Raw genomic sequence first — 12488 nt, forward strand, 5'->3', positions numbered from 1 at the left:
GTTGGTAGCATTTTGCAGGCCTGGGGATCATTTGATCGTGCTGTCGAGGCCCAGAGATCAGACTCCACTTTAAAGCACTGTCCAGGTCCATTTATCAGTCTCCAGTTGACAGTACCGTCCAGATATCAATCACTATTTGAATTGCACCACCAAGGCCTGGGGATCAATCCCCATTTTATAGCGCTGCCAGGCCTGGGGATTGGTCTCCACTTGATAGGAATTTCCAGGTTCGCAGACTAGTGTCCATTTGACAGCTATGCCTGGGTCTGTGGATCAGTGTCCACTTAATAGCACTTTCGAGGTCTGAGGATCAGCCTCCATTTGATACCACTGGCCATGTCTAGGGATCAGTCTTAATTGGTAGCCCTGTCCAGGCCCAAAGATCAGTTTCCATCTTATAGCACTATCCAGGTTTGGGTATCAGTGTCCATTTGATAGCACTGCCCAGGTCTGGAGATCAGTCTCCATTTGATAGCACTCTCCAGGTACAGAGATCGGGCTGCATTTAATCGCACTGTCCGGGTCCATAGATCCGTCTTCAAATGGACAAAATGTCCATGCCTGATGATCAGTTTCCATTTAAAAAGAACGTAAGAGATAGGAGCAGGATTAGGCCATGTGGCGCTTCGAGCCTGCTCCGCATTCATTGAGATCATGGCTTATCTGATTCTGGCTTTAACTCCACTTTATCGCCTCTGCCCCATATCCATTGACTCCCTTGCTGATCAAAAAATTGTCTAACTCAGCCTTGAATATATTCAATGACTCAGCCTACTCAGCTTTTTGGGGCAAATAATTCCAAAGGTTCACAACACTCTGAGAGAAGAAATTTTCCTCATCTCCATCTTAAATGGGCGACCCCGTAGTCTGAGGCTTTGCCCCCTAGTTCTAGATCCCTCTATGAGGAGAAATATTCTTTCAGCATTTACCCTGTCAAGCCCCCTCAGAATCTTATATGTTTCAATAAGATCTCCCCTCATTCTTCTAAACTCCAGTGAGTATAGGCCAAACCTGCTCAATCTTTCCTCATAAGAAAACCCTTCCATCCCCAGAATCAGCCTGGTGAACCTTCAGTTAGCCATGATTAGTACATCCTTCTCGTGGAGTCTTTCCTCCTTACTGGGGTATATTTTTGTTGAGAGTTATAAAATATCTTTTTAAATGTCTGCCACTGCTTATCCACCATTATGTCTTCAAATACTTTTTCCCAGTCCACTTCAGCCAAATGTGTCCTCATGCCATTGTAATTGCCCTTATTAGGTTTAAAACAGTAGTTTCAGATCTAAGATCTTGACACTAAAACTGGATTTGAAATTCTATCATATTATGATCAGTCTTTCCTAAGGGATCCTTTACTTTGAGGTCATTACTTAATCCTGTCTCATTACCCATTACCAGATCTAAAATGGCATGTTCCCTGCTTGGTTCCACGCTGTATTGTTCTAAGAAACAGCCCCGAATACACTCTATGAACTCATCATCAGGGCTACTTTTGCCTATTTGATTTGTCCGATATATATGAAAGTTAATATCGCCCATGATTATTGCATTACATTTTTTTACAAGCCCCCATTATTTCTTGATTTATATTTTGCCTTACACTGCAGCTACTGTTAGGGGGCCTATAGACTATTCCCACCAATAATTTCTTACCCTTGCTATTTCTTACCTCCACCCAAATTGACTCTACATTTTGATCTTCTGAACCAAGATCATTTCTCACTACTATACTAATTTCATCCTTTATTAACAGAGCTACCCCACCACCTTCACCTTTCTTCCTATCCTTCCAAAATGTCTGATACCCCTGAATATTCAGTTACCAAGGTTGCACTCCTTGCAACGACGACTCTGTAAAGGCAACGAGATCATACCCATTTGTTCCTAATTGTGCCATCAATTCATCTATTGTAATGCGAAAACTGCGTGCATTCAGAGAAAGAACCTTTAATTTTGTCTTTTTACCGTTTTTGCCTACTCTGACCCCATTTGCTGGTGCACTCTTATGTTTGTTTGCTGTGTTCCTTCTTGTCACACTCTGGTTATCATTACCCCTATCTCATCCCTGTACGACTTCCTGGTCCTTTCTCTTCAACATTCAAAATCTCCCCCTGTCGGAACCCACCCCCCATTTAGTTTAAAGTGCTAGCTACAGCCTTAGTTATTCGATTCGCCAGAATACTGGTTCAAGTGAAGTCCGACTTACGGAACAGGTCTCTCCCCATCACTGGTGCCATTGCCGCATGAATTGAAACCCAGAGATCATTACCTTTGTGGTTCTGTTTTTTTTATATTTAGTCCCTCGCTGCTCATACTTTCCCAATGGAAACTCTTTCTTAGTTGTTGGTAGACGTCCTTAATCCTGGCACCGGGCAGGCCACACATCCTTTGGGTCTCATGCTTTTGGCAGCAGAAAATAGCATCTATCCCCCGAACTATACTGTCGCCTGCTACTACCACATTCCTTTTTACTCCCCCCACTTGAATGGCCTCCAGTACCACATTACCGTGGTCAGTTTGCTCATCCTCCCTGCAGTCCTTGCTCTCTTCCACACAGCTTGGACGTCACTGTTGGAAAAGTGCAATGACTGAGGCTCCTGCAATGCTACCTCCTGTATCCCCTTACCTGCCTCACTCTCAGTTATACTCTCCTGTCCCTGACCACGGGCCAAAATAAACTATTTAGTCTTAGGGGTGTGACTGCCTCCTGGAGTAAAGTGTCCAGGTAACTTACTCCCTCCCTGATGTATTGCAAAGTCTGCAGCTCGGACTCCAGCTCCTCAACTCTGAGCCGAAGTTCCTCGAGCTGCAGAAACTTACTGCAGATGTGGCCGCCCCGGACAAGACTGTTCAGTAGTTCCCACATGTTGCAGCTGCAACACATCTCCTGCCTTGCCATTTCTTTAGTATTTATTTAATTAATTACGTCGCTGTCAATCAAATTATTTATAATTTCAATCCAAACCTCATGTCATTTGTTTAATTAAGTTTAGTTAATTATAATTTTAATTTTATGACATATGGTTTCAGTGAAACTTAGCCCACAGTCCAAAGAAAAAGATGCACTCACCACCAATCACCCACCTGCTTTACCTGTGATGTCACTCTGGTTTTTACCAAAACGCGGTCGGTCCGCTCTCACTCTGGTGAACTCTTGCTCTGCGCTGTTTCTGTCCCCGCTTCGCTCTCACTGTTTCCCACCACCCTGGACTTTCGTTAGACTTCCCAGGTCTGGAGATCAGTCTCCATCAAAATCATGAAAGGTTTAGATAAAGTAAATAAGATAAACTTTTCCCATTGGTGGAAGGGCCGAGAACCAGGGGACACAGATTTAAGGTGATTGGCAAAAGAACCAATGGCGACATGAGGAAAAGTTGTTTTACGCAGCCAGTGGTTATGAACTGGAATGCGTTGCCTGTCATGGTGGTGGAAGGAGATTCAATCGTGGCTTTCAAAAAGGAACTGGATAAATACTCGAAGAGAAAATAATTGAAGGGCTACGGGGCAAGAGCGGGGGAATGGAGCTAATTGGATTGTTCTTATGAAGAGCGGGCACAGGTTCGATGGGCCGAATGACCTCCACCTGGTCTGCAATCATTCTGTGATTCTAAGGTAGCGCTGTCCAGGTCCAGAGTTCCGTCTCCATTTGATAGCACTGACCAGGTCAAGGTATCAGTGTCCATTTGCTGAATGCAGTAAGGACAGTATAAATTCCTCTCAAAATCCGGTACATTCTTTGTTGCCAATCTGATGAGTAATGTCACTGATCTTTTTGTTCCGATTTCTCCCAGTTAACCTGCTGGTGATCCCGATCTTGTCCCGGGGAAAGTGCGGTCTGTCCCGATGCATCACCTGTTACCTGGTGGCCATGGCAGCGGCTGATCTCACGGTTATCCTCACTGACGTGATACTGAAGCAGATTATCCCCCTTTATTTCACGGATCCATTCACAAACCAGATTACCCTGTGTGGTCTCATTGACTGCCTCACTCATGCAGCCACGGATTGTTCTGTCTGGTTCACGGTCGCTTTCACCTTTGATCGATTTGTGGCCATTTGTTGCCAGAAGCTGAAAGCTCAATATTGCACCGTGAGAACAGCGGCTGTGGTTATCGGAACAGTGTGTGCGCTGAGCTCTTTGAAGAACGTCCCTTGGTATTTTCGATATCAACCTGTGTATCTCTTTTCCATCCCGTTGTTTTGCATGGTGAAGCTCAGCTACTATAGCTCACCCCTGTGGAAAGCATTTGAATTGTTCCATCATGTGTTTACTCCACTGCTGCCGTTCGTCCTGATCCTGCTCCTAAACGCTCTGACTGTCAGACACATTTTAGTGGCGAGTCGAGTGCGCAGGGAGCTCCGGGGGAACAGGGACAGGGAGAATCACAAGGATACGGAGATGGAGAACCGCAGGAAGTCCATCATTCTGCTCTTCAGCATATCTGCAAGCTTCATACTGCTGTGGATGACACAAGCTGTGTACACCATCCACGAACGAATTATGTTAAATCACTTCATTGATGTACTCTTCGGAAATCACCTTCCATCCGTCATTTTTTACATCGGGCCAATGCTCCAGCTCCTCAGTTCCTGCAGCAACACCTGCATCTACGTCGTGACCCAGACCAAAGTCCGAGAGGAGTTTAAGAATGTGCTCACTTATCCCTTTGTTCTGATTGTCCAGTTAGTTAAAAAACAGCAAGAGCTGAGCACATTACTGCACCAGAACTGATTCTGTTGCACATTCCATCCCATAAATTCAATCCCGGTTTATGTTACTAGAAACACAAAACATCACTGAAACAATTATAATCATGCGCCATTTTAAAGCTAATCCAACAATACCTGCGTTGGAACTCATTTAACCGTGACTGGCAGCATTGTGAACAATTGTTCATCAGGATTCTTAGCTGAATATTGATTATCAACGAAATGAAAATCAAATCAAACAAAGACTAAAGATCTCCAATTCTACAGAAAAGAGACACGTTAAATTTATCCTTCGTGTCATCATGAGTGGGTCCTCTCTGCGGCCTGTAGTTAGTCCCACATTCACTCAGCAGCCTGTAGTTAAGTTGTTCACTCCTCAGCAGCCACTGGTTATTCCCCTCGGTCACTCGTCAGCTTATAGTTAGTCCCTCAATCACCGAGCAGCCTGTAATTTGGCCCCTCAGATACTCAGCAGCCTGTAGTTAAGACCCTCAGTCACTCAGAAGCCTATAGTTTGTCCCTCAGACACTCAACAGACTCTCGTTATGCCCGTCAGTCAATCAACAGCGTGTACATAAGCCTTTCAGTCGCTCAGAAGCCTGTAGTGGGGGCCTTCACCAATCAGCAGCCTGTGGTGAGGCACCTCAGTCACTCAGCAGCCTGTATTTTTGGAACATTTTAGAGTGAACTTAAGGATACATGAACATAAGAAATAGGAGCAGGAGACGACCATACGTCTCCTCGAGACTGTTCCGACATTCAATCAGATCATGGCTGATCTTCACCCTCAACTCCCCTTTCCCACCCGATCACCATATCGCTTGATTCCCTTTCGTATCCAAAAATGTATCAATCTCAGCCTTGAATGTAATCAAGGAATCAGCATCCACAACTCTCAGGGTTAGAGATTTCCAAAGATTCACAACCCTCTGAGTGAAGAAATTGCTCCTCACCTTGATCTTAAATGCCCGGATCTTGTATGGAAATACACACGTCAATGTTTGAGGACCAGTTGATACCCCGTGTACTAGAGCAGTGTTATTACAAGAGAACCCACCACATTGTTTTCGATACAACAGTGAGCCATATATACGGAGTGACAATCTTTATTAACAAGTGGTGGTTTTGGTCTCGTTTTTCTCACTTCTAATCGTCTCATGTTTCCTTTCTGTATAGATTTGTATTTGTATCAAACTTTGCCAAAATAACAATGGCCGCTGTGGCTAAACAATCATTAACTGCGTGAGATGTGTGCGTTATGGTTTTATATCAGGACAAGTATTATTTATTGATTATTAGAATTTTTATTTACTGATTGCCCAGAGTATAAAGTATTAGGACGGCGTCAGAAGGTGCCACCAATTCGAGTGTGTTACTGAAACATGTTATTGTACAGAACCAATAAAGCAGATGGGCCGGAGTGTAACCTATCGCTTCCAATCGATATCATGTTAGAAGGTGAAGGCTGATGTTCCAGTTCACCGAGTATCATTTGCTGCTCAGACAATTCTGCCAATTGGTGATTGGCCGTAATATCGCGGTGAGATCCCTTGGTCCGAACACGATACTTGTTCACTGCAGTCGATTGGAAAAACAGCAACAAGACACAATTGGCTAAATGGGGCAACTAAAATCATTCCACCCTAAAGAAGTGGGTTAAAGTGGGTCTGAATCATCAGGCCTGGTGTTCCAATCCATTTCGCTGCACATCTGTGGACCCATGTTGTGACATTTCTTCCGCTCTCAAACCCTTAGAATTCTGTCGGTCCTCACATTGATCCTCTCTGTTCTGTCTGGTCCCTGGTCTCCTTGGACACTCTCACTTCTGTCCTCTCCCACACGGTGCTGTCTGGCCCCTCTCGGTTCCATCTAGTTCTTCTCAGTTCTCTCTCGCCGCTCTGAGTTCCGTCTGAATCCTGGATTCCTTCTGCTGGATCCTGTTAGTTCTATCCTGATCCCGTTGTTTCTATCTGGATCCTGTTGGTTCTATCTGGATCCTGTTATTCTATGTGGTTCCCGTTGATTCTATCGGGATCCTGTCGGTTCTATTTTGAAACTGTTGGTTTTATCTGGATCCTGTTGGCTTATCTCAGCCCAAGGGCATTGCTGCAGGAGTTCCTCAGGGCAGTTTCCTAGGCCCAACCATCTCCAGTTGCTTCATCAATGACTTTCCCTCCATCATAAGGTCAGAAGTGGAGATGTTTGCTGATGATTGCACAGTGTTCAGTTCCATTCACAACCCCACAGAGAATGAAGCAGTCCGTGCCCGCATGCAGCAAGACCTGGACAAGATTCAGGCTTGGGCTGATAAGTGGCAAGTAACATCCACGCCACACAACCGGCAGGCAATGATCATCTCCAACAAGAGAGAGTCGAAACACCTCCCCATGACATTCAACGGCATTACCATCACCGAATCCCCCACCATCAACATCTTGGGGGTTACAATTGACTAGAATTTTAACTGGACCAGGCACATAAATACTGTGGCTACAAGAGCAGGTGAGAGGCTGAGTATTCTGCGGCAAGTGACTCACCTCCTGACTCCACAAAGCCGTTCCACCGTCTACAAGGCACAAGTCAGGATTGTGATAGAATACTGTCGACTTGCCTGGCTGAGTGCAGCTCCAACAACACTCAAGAAGCTCGACACCATCCAGGACAAAGCAGCCCGCTTGATTGGCACCCTATCCACCACCATAAACATTTACTCCTTTCACCACCGGGGCATCGTGGCTGCAGTGTGTAACACCTACAAAATGCACTGAATGCAAGGCTTCTTCGACAGCTCCTCCCAAACCCGCAACCTCCAGCACCTAGAAGGACAAGGGCAGCAGGCACATGGGAACAACACCACTTGCACGTTCCCTTCAAAGTCACACAACATCCTGACTTGGAAATATATCGCCGTTCCTTCATCATCGCTGGGTCAAAATCCTGGAGCTCCCGACTAACAGCACTGTGAAAGATCCTTCACCACACGGACTGCAGCAGTTCAAGAAGGCGGCTCACCACCACCTTCTCAAGGGCATGATGTGGAGATGCCGGTGATGGACTGGGGTTGACAAATGTAAGGAATCTTACAACACCATGTGATAGTCCAACTGTTTTATTTGAAAATCACAAGCTTTCGGAGGCTTTCTCCTTCGTCAGGTGAGTGAGGGATTCGGATTCCATGGAAAGTTGCCGCATTTATAGTCAGAGAACAATACCTGGTGATTACAGATAATCTTTCCAACTGCCCGTTGTCAAGGCAATCAAAGTGTTCAGACAGAGAGATGTTACCTACAGGTCAACCGAATACACAAACGGCCAGAACAAAAGACAGAGAGAGAGAGAGAGAGACATCCGAAAGGAAGAGAAAGCCAGAGAATGATCCGTTGTATTAAAAACAGATAACTTTTTTTCGCTGGTGGGGTTACGTGTAGCGTGACATGAACCCAAGATCCCGGTTGAGGCCGTCCTCATGGGTGCGGAACTTGGCTATCAATTTCTGCTTGACGATTTTGCGTTGTCGTGTGTCTCGAAGGCCGCCTTGTAGAACGCTTACCCGAAGATCGGTGGCTGAATGTCCTTGACTGCTGAAGTGTTCCCCGACTGGGAGGGAACCCTCCTGTCTGGCGATTTCATCCGTTGTCGCAGTGTCTGCATGGTCTCGCCAATGTACCATGCATCCTTTCCTGCAACGTATGAGGTAGACAACGTTGGCCGAGTCACAGGAGTATGAACCATGTACATGGTGGGTGGTGTCCTCTCGAGTGATGGTGGTATCTGTGTCGATGATCTGGCATGTCTTGCAGAGGTTACCGTGGCAGGGTTGTGTGGTGTCGTGGACGCTGTTCTCCTGAAAGCTGGGTAATTTGCTGCGCACCATAGTCAGTTTGAGGTTGGGTGGCTGTTTGAAGGCGAGTAGTGGAGGTGTGGGGATGGCCTTAGCGAGGTGTTCGTCGTCATCGATGACACGTTGAAGGCTGCAGAGAACATGGTGTAGTTTCTCCACTCCGGGGAAGTACTGGACGACGAAGGGTACTCTGTTGGTTGCGTCCCGTGTTTGTCTTCTGAGGAGGTCTATGCGATTTTTCGCTGTGGCCCGTCGGAATTGTCGATCGACGAGTCCAGCGTCATATCCCGTTCTTACGAGGGCGTCTTTCAGCGTCTGTAGGTGTCCATCGCATTCCTCCTCGTCTGAGCAGACCCTGTGTATTTGCAGGGCCTGTCCATAGGGGATGGCCTCTTTGACGTGGTTAGGGTGGAAACTGGAAAAGTGGAGCATCGTGAGGTTGTCCGTGGGCTTGCGGTAGAGTGAGGTGCTGAGGTGCCCGTCTTTGATGGAGATTCGTGTGTCCAAGAAAGAAACCGATTCTGAGGAGTAGTCCATGGTGAGCTTGATGGTGGGATGGAACTTGTTGATGTTATCGTGTAGTCTCTTCAGTGATTCTTCGCCGTGGGTGCATAGGAAGAAAATGTCGTCGATGTATCTGGTGTATAGTGTTGGTTGGAGGTCCTGTGCAGTGAAGAAGTCCTGCTCGAACTTGTGCATGAAAATGTTGGCGTATTGGGGTGCGAATTTCGTCCCCATGGCTGTTCCGTGTGTTTTGGGTAAAGAACTGGTTATTGAAGGTGAAGACATGGTGATCCAGGATGAAGCGGATGAGTTGTAGGATGGCGTCTGGAGATTGGCTGTTGTTGGTGTTGAGTATTGATGCTGTCGCAGCGATGCCGTCATCGTGGGCATCGCTGGTGTAGAGTGCCGAGACGTCCATCGTGGTGAGAAGTGTTCCTGGTTCAACTGGTCCGTGGGTGCTGAGTTTTTGCAGGAAGTCTGTAGTGTCGCGACAGAAGCTGGGGGTTCCCTGTACGATGGGTTTCAGGATGCCCTCGACGTATCCAGAGAGGTTCTCACACAGGGTTCCGTTGCCTGATACGATAGGACGTCCGGGTGTGTTGGCTTTGTGTATCTTTGGGAGGCAGTAGAAGTCTCCCACACAGGGAGTACGTGGGATGAGAGTGCGTAGGATGCTTTGAAGGTCTGGATCGAAGGTATTGATCAGTTTGTTGAGCTGGTGGGTGTGTTCATTGGTCGGATCTGCGGGTAACCGTCTGTAGTGTTCCTGGTTGTCCAGTTGTCGGTATGCTTCTTTGCAATAGTCCGTTCTGTTCTGTATGACGATGGCTCCTCCTTTGTCTGCTGGTTTGACGACGAACACCTCGCTAAGGCCATCCCCACACCTCCACTACTCGCCTTCAAACAGCCACCCAACCTCAAACAGACCATCGTACACAGCAAATTACCCAGCTTTCAGGAGAACAGCGTCCACGACACCACACAACCCTGCCACGGCAACCTCTGCAAGACATGCTAGATGATCGACACAGACACCACCATCACACGAGAGGACACCACCCACCATGTACATGGTTCATACTCCTGTGACTCGGCCAACGTTGTCTACCTCATACGTTGCAGGAAAGGATGCCCAGGAGCATGGTACATTGGCGAGACCATGCAGACACTGCGACAACGGATGAATGGACACCGCGCAACAATCGCCAGACAGGAGGGTTCCCTCCCAGTTGGGGAACACTTCAGCAGTCAAAGACATTCAGCCACCGATCTTCGGGTAAGTGTTCTCCAAGGCGGCCTTCGAGACACACGACAACGCAAAATCGTCGAGCAGAAATTTATAGCCAAGTTCTGCACCCATGAGGACGGCCTCAACCGGGATCTTGGGTTCATGTCACGCTACACGTAACCCCACCAGCGAAAAAAAGTTATCTATTCTTAAGGGCAATTAGGGATGGACAATAAATGCTGGCCTTGTCAGCGACACCCACATCCCATGGATGAATAAATAAAGTACTGGATCATGTTGGTTCTATCCTGATCCCGTTGGTTCTATCAGGTTGCTGTTGGTTCTGTCTGGATCCTGATGGTAAAAAAGGCCCTGGGGTCATTCTCCTGATCATCATGCAATGAACTTTGCTTTCAATGAAGTGTAAAATCGGAAGAGTTGTAAAACGGGCGTATGACCCGAACCTGCCCCATTCCCGCCGGGTAGGTGAGGTTAAAATTGGGGCTTATAATTGAGTGACCTATTTATAATACACTTGGCGTCACATGGTATGACATCCCTATCAATGTATACCAAGTTGTGAGCAATGGCATGGGAGATTCATAACTCCGTCTGATGTATTTCAGTCACACTTCCTGTGTCACACGATGGCGCCATACACACCTCGTCAAACATTCTCTTAATTGCTATTTTCTTGCAGTTCATTATCTTACATTGTCTCTGCCTGAATATGTAAAGAATAAGATTTCACTAACTGAATGTGGAGAAAGATACAACGATTAGAATAAAGATAGTGAACTCGTCAATTCCCTCCAATTATTTTCAGAGTTCATCCAACTACAGTAAACCAGAACTCAGTAACGACAAACTGTGGGTAATGTCTCTCAATTAAAGTATAAGGCTCAATCTAGAAAACCATTTTATAAACTTCAGGTTGGATCCTTCCAGTTGGAAAAATAAACTGCTGCTAAAAATACATTTATTATAAAAAAACTGATTTTAAAATATTTCTGAATAAAATGCTCTGAATGAAGTCCGGCTCTAATTACTTAAAGTGAAGCCTCTCCATCAGCAGCAGAATATACAATCTGCATTCATGGTGTAACACGGCGCATCTGATTCTGTGAGCAACATCATGGGAGGTTCACTAATATGTTCAGTGATATGTCACACGCTGGATGCCGCACAGCAGACGTCACGCTGTCAACGTCACAAGGTGGGTGTCACACCGTAGATATAGTGCGAAAGACATCGCACTTTGTTACTGGTGAAAAACAATCTTTGTTGATGAGAAATATCGTGTTGCTTCGCGCGGGTTGTTTCGAGCTGCTCGTTTAGTGCTGGTACTTTCGTGCCGGCTGCTTTTAATTGGAGCTGAAACTGAGGCACTCTCCCCTCTGAAAAACAGACTGACCCAACAGCAGTTAAACTCTGAATGACCCCAGCGTGTGGTCATTGAGCGATTGGACTCTGTGACCTTAAAGAGGCGCAGCTTTAACTGAGCAGCGGAATAGTACATTCCCGGTGTAGTAATTCTTGTCGATCGAAACAACACATTATCCAATTGATCCTGTCTGATGAGGGATACAAAGTTCCAACGTTACAATCTGTCTTCAAATTAACTAATTACACAAGACTCAAAATGTCTCCTCAGCAAACAACTAAAAAATTACAATGACACCCGGGCATTTTAGCCTGGGAACTGGTTAGGATCTGAATAGCCTTTTAACTCTCCTTAAATTACCTATTACAGGAGAGAGAGAGAGAGTGAGAGGAGAGAAAGAGGAATAGATAAAAGGAGAAAAAGAAAGAGAGAGAAAGAAAGGGAGTGACGGAAAAAATGAGGCTGATTTACTAAATGTGTACTTTGTATCTGGCTTTACGAAGGAAGAAGATGCTGCCAAAATCACAGTAAATGGACTGGTAGTTGAGATACTGGATGGGCTAAAATTGAGATAATAGAAAGGTTGGCTGTCCTTTAAGTAGATTAGTCAACGAGTCCGATGGGATGCGTCCTAGATTGCTGAAGGAACTAAGGGTGGAAAACAACCCCGGCTTCTCCAGTCTATCGCCGTAATTAAAGCCCCTCATCCCTGGAATCATTGTAGTAAATCTCTTCTGCACCCTCTCTAAGGCCTTCACATCTTTCCTAAAGTGCGGAACCCAGAACTGGATACAATACTCCAGTTGTGGCCGAACCAGTGT

The 12488-nt window shown here is 46.1% G+C and overlaps 1 protein-coding gene across 1 annotated transcript; it reads left to right on the top strand.

Annotated features, from left to right (window-relative positions):
* Positions 1–3757: 3757 nt before the first annotated feature.
* Positions 3758–4732, top strand: LOC137333861 (probable G-protein coupled receptor 139). The gene has a single exon (XM_067998248.1). The coding sequence runs from the start codon at positions 3758–3760 to the stop codon at positions 4730–4732; it is 975 nt and encodes a 324-aa protein (XP_067854349.1).
* Positions 4733–12488: the final 7756 nt, after the last annotated feature.

The sequence above is a fragment of the Heptranchias perlo genome, chromosome 16 (assembly GCF_035084215.1).
Source record: "Heptranchias perlo isolate sHepPer1 chromosome 16, sHepPer1.hap1, whole genome shotgun sequence".
Lineage (NCBI taxonomy): Eukaryota > Metazoa > Chordata > Chondrichthyes > Hexanchiformes > Hexanchidae > Heptranchias > Heptranchias perlo.

Coding starts and splice junctions, on each gene's coding strand:
- LOC137333861 (XM_067998248.1), top strand. CDS start 3,758: ATGTCACTGATCTTTTTGTTCCGATTTCTCCCAGTTAACCTGCTGGTG.